This window comes from Ambystoma mexicanum, chromosome 1p (genome assembly GCF_040938575.1).
Source record: "Ambystoma mexicanum isolate Mex_15411 chromosome 1p, UKY_AmexF1_1, whole genome shotgun sequence".
Classification (NCBI taxonomy): domain Eukaryota; kingdom Metazoa; phylum Chordata; class Amphibia; order Caudata; family Ambystomatidae; genus Ambystoma; species Ambystoma mexicanum.
In genome coordinates, this window is record NC_090921.1 from 1,463,033,136 (window position 1) to 1,463,047,497 (window position 14,362).

Genomic DNA, 14,362 nt, shown 5'->3' on the forward strand with positions numbered 1-14,362 from the left:
TAATATGAATGCCTATCTCAATAGGAATTTTAAGGGCAAGAACATATTGTAATAAGCAGAAAGTAAGCTTATTGCCAAAGCGAATTACTTTTTTACTCCCTGAAAAATCATTTGACACCAAGTAGGGAGCACAATCTGATTAGAGCCCTGTTTATGCCCCTTACATAGGAAGTTAAATGACAGGACACATAATAAAGTCTATAGTTTTGCCCACCCTTCCGCACCAGAGCCTAGATCAAATTAAATAAGAGCCTTACTGAGGTTTATTATGGAGTCCTGCTGAACACAATCACATATATGTTTAAGTTAATAGCATTAATTAATCAGAGATACAACTGATTGAGTGGCTTCTTCTGTAACTATGAATCCCTCTTCTGTAATTCTTTATCTGTTAAATAAGATACAGGGGGATGCTAGAGACGATACACACAGCACACATGGTTATAGTGAAAAGCCCCCAGCAGCTGAGCATAGAAGGAAAAAGGTGCTGTGGTATAGAGGGGTACTGGAATTTCCTATGCTTTAGCAAACAAGCAACACATTTCCTTCAGTGTACTGCTGAAACATCTAACTTGATTTTTGAAACGTGCTGCTTTGTTCATCACCTGGAAGGAATGATGGATGACCTGTGCTCTTCCACCCATACCCTTCCCGGCCCCTGTGCTAGCCTCCTATGCTAGTTGATAGGGCACTGTAAAAAATGAGGGATTGTAGCAGTAAACACTCACTGGGATATTTGCAGACCCACAATACTTTGCAAGCAAGGCATATTTAATGCCTCAACATATTATGTGCATTTTAAGAATGTCATGACTCCGCATGTTCGCAATAGTCTTGCAGTGCATACAAGATTGTTTGCAACATTCCCCACCCTTATATTATTGTGTAGGATTACAGTGCTCAGTGAAACTGTTTTTGCTTAGGAGCGAGTGACCAATGTGTGAAGGTCTATGCCCAAAGGAACTCTGAACAATTGGAAACTAGGTAGATTGTCTGAATATCTGGTGCCCTGATACTATGGACGAGTAATCCCAAGCATACTCCATACCCATTATCCCTTATAGGCAAAGAAAATGATAATGCAATGTTGCTCTCCACTTATAGGGTAATGTTAGTAATGCTAAAGTAGGAGCTACTGAGCATCACATTTGTCTTCTCAAAATCCTTACAGGGCAAATTCATATTTGAGTTGTATAATGCGTTAACTTGCAAGGGGGACACTTCAAAGCACTTGTGTGACATATGTACAAAGAGGAAGTATGGGATAAGGTTACATATCTAGGTAGCCTGCTTACTTACAGTCAGTATCCGATATTTTAGCTGGTAGTTTGATTGTATCGCTTGGGTGACGCTTTTGGTAAGGCACAATGAGCAACAGAAATTCTGGCATGTGAACATTATTCATATTACGACAAACATAAAGCAAGTGGATGTAGGTACACATCTGCTAACCTTTAGCAGAGCATTGAGAGGAGGAGTTGAGGGTGTCTGGTACTATCTTAATTTGTTCTGGGGCAGAAGTTAGTCATAAGGTAAATATGTGATAGAATCAAGCTTAGGAATCATGGGTGGTGTGGGAACATTATTTGCTTAATGCGTGCAGGCATATCTTGGTTAGATTCTTATGTTCATGGAGCTAATTTTTCATATTAGTTTTTAACCTCTTAGGTGTGTATTTTGCTGTTAGGGATTTTAGGTGTTTACGGTCACCCTTGCATAGTAGATTAATGCAAACTTGCAGAATATCAAGACTATTTGCTTATTTAAAGAGAATGCTAATTGTAATTAATTGCTGTGGCTTGTGCCACATTAAATATTGTTGAGTAGGTGAGAATTGTCTTTGCGCTGCTAAAAATCTTCTGAGCGGCACACAGAAAGAAGCTGGGCATGCGCACAGCTTAGAGGGAACACTACAAGTCACAAAGCTAGGTTTCCCATCAAAAACTTTTGGCTGTGTGATCATGTACATTTTCAAAAATGTTCACTTTGCATGATTCACCATCCCCAACAAAATGAAATCTAGTTGACACTGAGATTTAGATACACCAACCTAAAATGTACTGAAATAAATGGAAACCATGCATTGTTTTACAGTCGAAATCCTGTAATTATGCATTACGTAACAACTTCAATATTTACGAATGGAATTGCAGGACTAATTAAAAAATAATTTGACATGTACTGGTTTTTTCCAAACAGAATTTAGTTGGCTTAATAAAAATATCATCCTGATTAATTCTTCTTTGTAATTATTTGCAAGGCATAAATTAGTTTAAAAAAAATTATCAGAATTTGCTCATTAACATTTTCTTGATTGGCAAACAAACCCATTTGATTAGCAATATTGTATTAATTTTGTCACTAGACGTTATTTGTTCCCAAGACCTAAAATGAAGAATGGTGCATGGCACCACAAACCCACTTTGTTTGGCACACTGCTGCCACCCAGTGGCCAACCATGCAGAGTGAAGTTTTTATTTGAGATTCATTGCAAACAAAGTAAATGTTAAAGGTTTCAAACATCCCCTTCAAATGGCAATAGCCCTTTATAAAATCTAGACTATGCCAGTGGTCGATAAAAGGACTTTGCAATCTCTGGATGAGTGTCTGCAAAATGTAAAAGATTAGCTGCATGAATGTACACAAATAGATATGATGTAAAGGCTCTGAAAACAGTTTGGCCAGTTCTCTCCCACTGGTACTAATATGTAATGCAATCCTAATCATAGAGTAAAGCGAGCTCTGGAGGCAAACTACAGTGTATGGTAGTGCAGGAGATCTCTAGATGTACGGACTGGATGGAACTATTAATCACTACTTTCTGTTAACATCTAGTTAGCTTGGTGTATTCATTATGTAAGAGGTTAAAAAGTAAGACTAAGCAGAGTGGAGGGGGTAGCAGGAGGAGAACTTGGCAAACTACGTGGAACATGTAATTTGTGCCCATCTCACTTTCGGGGGTAGCCGTTATAAAGCAACGGGGTGATCAGAGAGAACGTCAAGGAGTATAGGATTAGCTCATGAGTTGAGCGCCAGCTGCACAGTTAATGTAACCAGCATGTTACAGAACTAGGCGTGCCATCAAAAGACTTCGGTCATGTACATTTTCAAAATTGTTCTGGTCTTCCTCAACAAAATGAAATATTGTTGACACTGAGATTTATATACACAAACCTAAACTTTACTGGAAAGCTTTGACACAATGCAGTGTTTTACAGTAGCAATACTGTAATGATGCATTATGTTGGAATTGCATGACTGCGTTTAAAAACTAAATTTCACACACACTTGTTTTTGCCAGACAGGATTTAGTTAGCTTAATAAAAGTAATCTCTAGATTACTTATGGTTTGGAATTATTTGAAAAGGGGAAAAAACCTTGCCTATCACTTCCACACAGGCCTTTGGCACTGCAGAGTGTAAGAGCAGATTACTGATGCACTCTTTCTCCATTAACCCATTTGAACCTGCAGTCAACCGAGAAAAGAGTAGAGGGCCCCGAAGGCGAGAGCAGAATACCGGACTAGCTGTGCTTTCATTGAAGAATAGGGCAATTTAAATAGCTAGCTTTGCTAAACAAGTGGCAATTTAATCAGCAAACCTACAGAATTGCATAGTAAATTGCTATGTGACACTTATTTTATGCCTTCATTTGAACTAGAAAAAAACTTTTCTTTGCTAGAACTTCCACACAGGCCTTTGTCATTTTTAAGTGTGGAGGAGATGATTACTGCGGGACTCTCTCTGTGCCTCTCCATTTGCACCTTTGAACTGGCAGTGAACAGAGTAAATAAGGTTTGGTAAGCAAGAGAGGGATGCAAGGTGAGCTGTGTTTTCATTGAATAGGGTAATTAAAATAGCTAGCTCTGCTACACAAGTATCAATTGAATTGGCAAACCTACAGATTTATATAGAAAATGGCAATGCGACTCTGCTTATTGCATGCCTTACATGGGATGGCTGTTGCTGGGTCTTCGTTTTATCTGTTTGATTATGGCAGGGCTTTGACAGAACCACACGCTATTGCCACAGGTATCCAGTAGTATGTTCCGCCTCACAGTCAGCAATTGCATTATACAGGCGGGCTCCAGCTGGAGGCACCAACAGTGGATGCTATAAAATGCTCTTGGCCTGCACTCGCTCGTGAACGGCAGAACGTCTCTCTCCCTTATGTGGTAGCGGCTCCCCTTCTATCCACTACTGTACATCAAGAATCATGTGCTGCACTGCGCTGGGCCTTTGCAACCATGCTGCGCATCCTCTAAGGTCGATGCCGGTCCCTCCAGTTGTCCACACAGATGCTGTGCCGCAGGTCGGTTGTAGGCCATTCGCTGACCGGCAGTCGCGGCTCACAGGGTTCACCCAGTGTTCACTGTGCTCCCTGCGCCGTCCCAGTGCAAGTCAGTCTGAATTAATGCCCATATACTGGGTTCAGATCTCATGCTTCCAGTGGGAGCCGCCAGGGTAGCCTTTCCATCCACCAGCTACCTCTCTACCCAGGGCACTACCGATCCAAGCACAGAGGTGCCACGGCGGAGCCTGGCCTTTCTGACACCCATGCAGCATGTGAGCTGCCAGTAACACGCGCACGCTGTATACTTCTCCGCAGCTCCTCCACCTTAGCGCCGACACCCTCAGTGGGGTGGCACGGTGGCAGCCCTTGTTGCTCCCAGTGCCCCCCCCGCTCTCATTCCACATTCCGACTCTCTCCTGCCCAGCTACCCTCCTCCCAAAGCAGCCCGACCCCCTTCCACCCAAAGGATAGGCAGAGACCAGTAGGATGAGTGGGAGAAAAAATTGCCACAGCAAACTTTATTACACATAAAGTCAGGAGTTAGCTTACAGGTGTTCCGTTCACGCTCAGAATTCTGCGCTGAGAGCAAGCAACTCCCCCCCCCCCCCCCGCCCCTTCGGGTCCTTGGGGGACCCGACGCGGGCCCCCAGTCCCTCTCTGCCCTTTGGCCATTTCTTTACTTTGCAATTTTTCTTTTCATTTTTTCTTTCCCCAACGCTATTTAAGTGCAATTCTGTGCTTTACTTTCTTTCCATTCTCTATTTCCGCTTAGGCTCAGAGACCCCGCAACCCTTGCCCAGGAATATTTATAGCGCCAATGGGCGCGCAGGAGATGACGTCACTCACCCCCCCACCTGAGTGGGGCAATGCTTGGCTCGCCCCCCCCCCTCCCAACTCCTCTTTCCACCGTGCCCCGCGAGGCAGTCGGCACTAAGGGGGGCCCCCGGCCGAGGGGCCCTCCTTCGTAGGGCGCGGGAGCCCGTCGGTTTCAGGCCTGCACTGCCGCGCTCTGGCGAGGCTCCAGTATTCTGTCACGTAGACGGCTAGGCTCTTCAGCTTTTCTAGGATCTGTCCACTTAGACTTATTATCTGTGAGGACCTGTACGTGGTCATTGAGCGAAGGGTGAACTGTAAGCTTGCTTTTTCCTGGTATAACTTTCATTAATCGCCCAGTCATTATTTTCTATAGTTTTTTCAGACAATTTTGTTCCAAAAGAAAAAAGTTATATTGGGTCGGTGGGGAAGGAGGAAATAGAGTCCAAATAAGAGGGTTTGCTGGGGGGGGGGGGGGGGGTGGGTTAGACTCAAATAAAATTATGTTCGAGTATTTTCACGAAAAAATCGCAAAAAACCCATCGAAATAGACTGGCGTTGAAGGAACATAGAACCCTTGTTCATACCCCTGTTCAACTAGCAAAAGGTAATTTTCATGCCTACTATTTCTTGGAACTCTCACTGGTCATTGTGCAGCCTCATTTGTTCTCATGGCCTTTGTTCAGATGCATCAGATGGCGTCCTCCCACCGAAGTTTCTTCAGCATCCAGGGAAAAAAATCTCTCCCCTGGAATCAGTGGTAGCAACAATTTCTTAAATGTATTCCTTGGGGGCATGAGATTGTTGACTCTAGAAAGTTCCATGTTACTTCATATCCTGGGTAGTGAGGGCCAACTGGATGTTCCACTCCTTGCCCCTGCCCCTTTTTTGACCAATGCTAAGGAGGACCTCAATGTGAATTATGAGGCTATGGCTCATATGCAGAATCATTTCGCATCCACAAGATGATTGTTGTGCAGGAGAGGCAGACGTTCTACACTAGGTATCGACAGATGGCCTAACAGTATGTTGCTGTCCTGCGAGCCATTACAAGGACTTGCGAATTTGGCCCATATATGGATGGGGGAATCCAGCTCATGGTCTGGCGAGCAGCAGATTAGGGACAAATGTGCACTTCACTTGGAGGACACCCAGCCCTGGACCAGGCAGTGTCAATCACCAAGACAACAAAGGACAATAAGACATGGGCTCCTGAAGTGGAGAAAAGTTCTCGTTGCTCTTGGAAGGGGGGGCCTCTGTGCAGTTATGGGCATGAAAAAGTTGGGGCCAAACGAGACAATGGGAATGCTTTAGATATGGAGTTATAGATGAATTGGCAAAGCCCTGTCGAGCTACAAGAAAAATATAAACCGCAACTGACCATATGGGCAACTTGCCAGGGTATGCAAATTGAAGAGGGAGAATAGGCAGCAGTGCCAGATTGCCCCTCGAGGGAAGGGCCAATCGTGACCATTATCCTGGTTGTTGACTAGAGTGGCTATAATGCTCTGGAGCACTACATCCAGATTGTAGTAGCAGTCATTAACGTCCGCTTCGATTCAGGCATTCCATTCACGTTGTGGAAGGAACGCTGTACAATTTGTTTTGATTAATACTGTTGCCGTTTAAATGGTCTCCAGGCGCTCTGGCTTATCTGAATAGGAGGAGGGGGGGGTCAGTTAGTGGGATGGAGGGAGAGCACACAAACGCTTTGTTGTGCTGTTGGTAGCTTCTGTTTGAAAATAACTGTTCACTGGGTGTTTGGTTTGATTTGAGGTGGTAAGGGTTTGGCTGTGTTTTGCTGTACGAGTGTGTATGGGGCGGTTTGCATGGCTGGTTTAGTTTTCTGTGATCTGTTGGATGTTGAAGTGTGTGCAGTTTGTGATGGTTTCAAGTTTCTGCTGTGGTAGTATTACGTGCGTTTGGTGTTTGAGTGTGAGCGTGTAGGAAACTGGAACATTTTTAGTAGGGTTAGTGGCGAGTTGTGATGGTTACTTTGGTTTGGCTGGGTTCAAATCCTTATACAGTGGTTTGCGTCAAAATGCTTTATTTCATTGAGCATCCCAGTTTTAATTCAGTAGGGTTCTGTTGGTTTGGGTAGCTTTTCTTGTGTCGTGGTTTCCTGTTTCTCTTCAATGGTATTTCCTGTTTAGTAGAGTGAGTTAAAGAGCCATGTTTTTGGTATTTTTCTGAAAAGTCGAACTGGGTAGGAATACTGAACTGACCGACATATACCTCGGATGCTTCTTCAGGTTTTGCTGATGCGCCATCTTCTTTTTTTGTTTTTTTTTTTTGTTTTTGTTGCTGCTGCGGGCTGGGGAGTGGGGCTGAGTTTTGGAAGAGTACTGTTCCCAATTCGTCCCCATGTTTGCCACTCATGCAGCCACTCACCTGTCTTCTTCAAAAGGGTGGTGAGATTTGAATGGGCTAAGGATCAGGCACGCTCCATCCGGAAAGTTAAGACAAACCATGCTGGCATCAGCTCTTCACTCCTTTAACACCGAGTGTCCCAGCATGGAAATGGTAGAAGCTGTTCTCTCTGTGAAATGGGGTTGGGAAAGGCAATGCGGCCTATGCCTCTTGTGACTTAAGGCCACGTGAGCATTGCATAAGTATTTGTTCAGTGTGCAGGAAACCTTGGCCTGTGTTTGGAAAGCTAAGCTGTTCTGCCAGCATGTGTGTGGGTCCCAATTCGAGTTATGTATGTTCTATGAGCTCCTGGTGGTTCTGCTTTCAAAACCATCCAGATTGGTGCAGCTGGAAAACCAGGTTGCAGGAGTATTCTTTTAATACTGTGTATTTTTCAGGGAAGAGCAACCTACTAGCAGATTGTTTTTAATGCTTACCAGCATGGGGGAGGGGAGCTTGCCCAATCTGTCGCTCTGTTGTTTCCCTATTAAAGGTTGTGGGAAAGGAGTTTTTTCTGGGGGCAGTACTCCTTCCAGAAATGGGAGGTAAAGACTGCTAAGGATTTAGTCCTTAGGAAGGTCGAGGAAAGGATTGCCCATGGATGGCCCTCCATCAGGAAAGGAAAATTGTCCTCCAGTGGGGGATTAACCCACACTGGATGTGGGGAGGTGTTTTTATTTTTTATTTTATTTATTTTTTGGGGTAAGAAGGTAGTACCCCCAGCAGGATTTCCACCCAGGCTGGCGGAGTGGGTACACTCCAGAGTACGTGTGCCGTCCTTGACCTGACACTGAAAAGCAATAGGCAGTTAGCTGCAAGATTTTTAACTTGCAGATAGATGCTTGCTAGCACTACATCTGAGACTTGGCTTCAACACTGGACCTATCTTTAGCATTGGTTTATATGACCAATTGGGGGAACTCACATTTGATCAGTGTCCAGCTCATCCAATCATAGCCACGTTAAACTTCTCCCTGTTTCACAGGTTCTGTTAACTTCCGGTGTGCCTCTTGATAAATATTGTGAAGTCCTGGTTGGACCTGTACTCAGTAGACCCTAACTCATAGCATTAAAGCTAAAGAACTCTTTCCACTTAAATGACTTTCTGAACCTGTTTTATTTTTTGACTAGGCATTATACATCTATTCTTACCAGAAGGTATGAAGTACATTTGACATAAATTATTTTTTGGTCTGGACATTTTTTTAATTCTATGTAATTTTAGTGTATGCTGGTCTACTCTGCCCCCCTCCCACCCTCCTCCCACTCCCCTGAAGAGCCAGCCATGATTGCTCGACCACTTCTACCCTATATATGCCGTTAGCTAAAGGATGTCTTATTTGCCCATATCGGCAAAGCCAGTACTCTTATAGGCATTGGATCAGCTTAAATCCTCCTAAAACAAGGCAGGAGGGAGAAGACCAGCAGAGTAATGTCTCAAACGAGCATGCTTACCAGACCTATCCAGTGCATGACCTGGATGCTTGGAGCTATTCAGGCACTTTAGACAATTTGAAATTCCTCACACTTTAACTACATAAACCATTTGATTTAAGGGCATGGTGAAGTCCTACCTTAATTGAGCAGCAAGTAGCCTTGCTACTGTTTTCGGTTTAAGGATTGAGTTGCTTCAGGTGCTTTGACTGTTTTTATGAGTACGTAGGGTACTCTTGCTCAGCTTCATCCGACGACCTGCCCCATTTGGGCAACATTAACTTTGTTAGTCTAGCCTTTCCTGTGCGAGTTATGTAAACTAGAATATTTGCAAATTTATTTGGCACTTGTTTACAGACAATACTATTTAGTTGAAAAAGAATTAAAAGAAATGCATTGGGCATTTGCGCCTGTCCATTGTTATTCAGACCCTCCTTGATGTGTGGAAATGATTTCCAAATTTAGCAGCAAGAAAAGGAAATATTGTGGCAGAAATGTGTAAATTGTGAAGCATTCATGCTTAATTTAGTTAAAGGTACAGCCTAAACTTTCAGAATTCTATTATTAAAGTTCTTATTGTGTCCCCGGAACGAAAACACAAAAATGTAGTTCCTTCATATAAATGTTTGGGGCTTGCAATCAGTGGTGCTGTGTGCGCTAGGTATCTGGCTTACAAAATTGTTATAAGCTGGGTGGTAGCCCTTGGAACAATTAAGGACGCATGTAGTCCGTTACATGGTTCGAAATGAAGATTCCATGAGCAGGAGCTAAAACCAGCTCCCCGGTGTCAGGCATCACACATTAGGCAGGAGTTACTGCTGCGGAACCAGAAGCGACTATCCAGTGCAGCACGACTCTAACATCCACATGAGATGCACACTTTAACTTTTGGCCCATTATGTATGGTTCATTATGTTTAAATGTGTACTAGATGTATCCTAATTCTTCTTTATTAGCATTCGCAAATACTAAAGTTAATGTCACGTATGCATGATTTGTCGAGAGCTAAAAGTAGCTCCTGGTAGCTATTGGCTTCAAGCTAACCGGGCTCTCCCCGGCTAGAATCAGGAGCTACATAGCTCCCCTCAATTTCGGACCCTGTTATTGTGGTGGAGGGTCTGTGACATGACCATTTAGAACAGAGGTTAAGTGTATAATTTATTTTCTGCCACACTGCCTTGTATTGAAGTTAACTAGTTTCTCCTGTGCTGTTATGTATATCTGCTGTTCCAGCAATCTGGATTTTGTGAGTTTAAAACCATTTTGCGTTCTTCAGGTTGCGAGAGCTTTGTGTGAAGCTTATGTTCTTACACCCTGTCGATTATGGCCGAAAAGCCGAAGAACTGTTGTGGAGGAAGGTTTACTATGAAGTCATTCAGCTCATCAAAACTAATAAAAAGGTATGTGTGAATGACCTGAAGTCTAAATTTCCTGCAGTGATGGGGCATCAGTGTCTTTGTATTGATTGAAGGGTCTTTTGCTAGCATGTTTTGTTTTGACCTGCTACTCTCCCTACTATCAAAATGCATACAATGTCCCCCTTCACCGTGGAGGGTATAGTGATGTGTTGAAAGTCTTGATCAGTCTCTTTGGGACTAGCTCCTAATGTTTAGCAGTTCGTGTAGGTTACTAACCTTTTCCATGGTGCGTCGTCATCCTATGCCTTATTAGAAATGTATGCTCTGAGAAACCTTAACACCCAGGGTTGTGGGCCAGGAAGGCACGCCATGGTTTTCTAGGGAAATAACCTTGTCCAGTTAGCTCTGCAACCCCCAGATTATGGTGGCAGTGATATTTGAAATACTTGTGTATAGGCGCATTTTATAAATGCTGTATCATACCATATCATACAATGTTGCAAGTTGGTCAGGTTATTGGAAGTAAAGGAATTGGGGATCAGTACCCTGTTCCTTGGCACAGAGCCATTGGGTGAGGCACTGAAAGAATTCTACAGCTAAACCTAACATCCTTCGTGTGAAGGATGCATATGTTCCCATATATCGTCTTGGCTTTTTTGACCTCCGGAAGTGGGCACGCAGTACCAGTATATTATTCAGAAGTCATGGAATCAAAGCTCTGTCCGCATTCTGTGGGTTTTCCCAGAAACATTTTAGCACAGTGTCCACAAATGATAGAATGGCTGCCAAATGTTTTAAAGGATGCAATATGCGGTTGAAGGCCGAGTGAATATTCTGCTTCCAATATTCCCATAAGATAGGGGACTTGGCACACACATTGTCAATTGCTGGGGCAAGTTCTGAACCATACAAGCTGACGAGAACCATATTGAATCTGTGCTGCTGAAGATGCCCGGGATCTACATGAAGAAGTGCTGGTAGGATCTGCACATTAAAGCCTTTGCAACGACCAAAGCAGCGATTTTTTTTCCCCCTTTCCTGGATGGAAAAGCAAGATCGCAACTCTCCAAAATACCTGTTCCTAGATGACTTATTTGTTCTGCACAACCTCCTATGAAAAGGCAAGAGACGAGAAGACCAACTGCCAGTAATTTGTAGTGCTAGAGGCCTAGTGTTACAAAAGACCTCTTAATCAAAGGAACATTAACAAAATAGACCCATGGGACTCCGAGGAACTCCATGCCTACCTGACCCTCAGTGATGGACCATTGTCTGCGCATCCTGGCTATTGCATAATCCGGTATAGGACAGCTGTTCTACGCCATCAATGAGTCATCAGTGACTGCAGCCCAGCATTTTACCTGTAAACTTTAAAGTCGTCCTTCCTGCATTGGTGCATTTAAAAAAAAAAAAAACTTTCTTTATTGATTTTCAAACGAAAAAATAAATACCTATACATGTTCCCCCAGTAACCTACCCCCCTGGCTCACAGCAGTTCCAAACATGGTGTTACATCTGTCAGTATCGTATCCTTTTAACGCCACCATGTGGTTGCTGCAAGTACACATTTCTTTATGCCCCGGGTAGTAACACTTTATTGGTATCTTTCAGGGACATTGGCAGCCATCTCTTCAAGAGTTGATTGTCAAACGGAGGCCCCGATCATAGTCCGTCTCAGATTGCCAGTGCACAGTCCCAGACTGGGATTGGCGGGGTGTTTCCCCGTCCTTGGGTGCCATATTTATTGATGCAGTTTCTTCGGGCGTTTGTGCACTCTTGTGGTGCATCCGCACAGTATTGGCGGAACGGGGGCAACTAGTCAAATGGGCGGCTACTGACTGGGAGCGTTCAAGCGAAATAGTTTGCCCTTTGCTCACATGTGCTCATTGTTTCCAGCCATCTCGTAAATTTGGGAGCAGTGTTTTCTGCATTGGATCATTCTTATGCATTAACAGAATAGTAATCTGCTAGACAAACATGTTGAGGCTAACTGTTTGAAGTGGCAGTAGAGGCTGTAGAGAAGGTGAAAAAGGAACACACTGCTATAAAGTCTACGGCAGAAAACCAGTAGCATTTCTCAACACTGGGGTCTTTAGCCAGCACATGGTCCATTCAGGCCCAGCCTTGTCAACCAGCACGACATTCACACTTCCTGTAAGGTACCTCTAGTTACCAAAGCAGTTTTCCACAAAGCGTGCAACAACCTTGCAGAGGTCGGGCATGTGGTAGAGAAGCGGCCTCGAGGGGTGCATCGTCTGTCACAAAACAACTGTCCAGTTAAGTTCCCCTCCCATGCAACTCCAGTAGGCCACATAACATTTTACATCCACACATGGGAGGCAATGACTTCAGACATGTGGGTGTTGAGCACAGTAAAAAAGGTTTACTACATCACACACCCATCCGCCCAGAGAAAGACCAGTAGCCCAACAGCATATTAACCTTCTGCAGGACGAGATCCAGGCACTCTTCCTGAAAAGGAGCGATGGAACTACCTACCAAGAGAATAGGTAAGCACGGGAATAGTGTTTTCTGGCTCCCACAAAAGATAAAACTATGAGATGAGCGTTGGATCTAAGACCTGCAAACAAGTATGTAAGACCACAAAGTTTCAGAATGACGACCCTACAGGAGATCATACCCCTCCTAAAAAGAGGAAATTTATGACCACATAAGATATGAAAAACCTTCATATTTTAATGTTCTCAAGTCATTGAAAGTACCTCTCATTCAAAATACAGAACAATAATTACCAATTCAAGGTGCTACGTTTTGGAATTGCGGTTTCACCTTGTGTATTCACCAAGGGGCTTGCAGTCGTAGCACACCTACCCCGCAAGGTAATTCCAGCGTATCCTTGTATAGAAGACTGGTTTAGGCACAGGAGTGTCTAATGCACACAAAACACACTGTGGATTTATTACAGAGACTTGGATTCTCAATAAGCGAGAACGTCCAGCTAGTACCATGCAAAGTCTTCCTTGGGGGAAATAACTCTTTCAGCAGCTGCCTATCCTACACCAGAAAGTGTACAGGCACTGCAAGCACTCATTCCACAGTTCAAAGTGGGTCAGTTCATAACTGCCTGGGGAAGTAATGAGGATTCTAGGCATGATGGCATCCTGTTTCTTCAAAATACCCTGTGCAGGTTGCAAAATGTGCACAATACAACATTGGCTTACAGAGCAATGGCCACAAAATACCTGCCAGTGGGATGAGCTAGTGGTAGTCTCGCAGACAGAACACAAGAGTATTCTTTGGTGGTCATCAGGCAATATGGTCAAAGGAAGACCTTTCTTTTACCCACTACCACAAATCACTATTTATTCTTAGATTTATATTGCGCACATTGCAAAAGAAAGACAATATACAAAAAACCTTAGAATAAAGTGTTTCAATGAAGAAAGTTTCCATTTGAATGGAAACATGTCATGGTGCACTATGTGAAAAGCCAGGTTTTCAGTAGTTCACGGAAGGTTCAGTACGATGGTTCCACTCTCAGTGAAGGGGGCAGTATGCTCCACAGTTGTGCTGCAATGAATGGGAACCTGGCGCGGCCTGCTCTTGACAGTCTGAATTTGGGTAGAATTAGTCTGTTGGAATAGGTTGTTCTGGTTGGTCTTGTAGACGGGGCTCTCATGAAGTTCTGAACAAGAATTTGAAAATAATTATTTCTTGTATCGGGAGCCAATGGGCCGTTTGTCTAGCTGTGGTTGTGATCTCGCACAGGAATGTTTAATGCTGAATGGATAGCGTTATATTGGATCACTTGCAACTTGCGAATGTTCTGCTTGGAGGTGCCAGCGAATAATGCTTTACAATAGCAAGTCTTGCGCCAATGACTGAACTGTCAATGGCGAGGCAGCTGTTGTCCAGGAATGGCCGGCAGACATTAATGACTTTAATGCTGTGGGTTGCCAAGGAAGAGATGGCATTGACCTGGCGTGTGAGGGAGGGAGAGAGAGGTGTCTAGGTGGACTCCCAGGGTTTTTACTGACTGGGAGACGGGGATGTTGATGCTATTGATGGTAAGACACGTATTGCTGGCTGAGGTT

General features: G+C 43.9%; 1 protein-coding gene across 1 annotated transcript in view; it reads left to right on the top strand.

Annotated features, from left to right (window-relative positions):
• The window catches only part of SMG5 (SMG5 nonsense mediated mRNA decay factor), a 1,109,458-nt gene that overhangs the window by 125,159 nt on the left and 969,937 nt on the right, over positions 1–14,362 (top strand). The window contains exon 3 of the mRNA XM_069607113.1: positions 10,226–10,349. Within this exon, the coding sequence (XP_069463214.1) occupies positions 10,226–10,349 (124 nt within the window). The remainder of the gene's footprint in view (positions 1–10,225; positions 10,350–14,362) is intronic.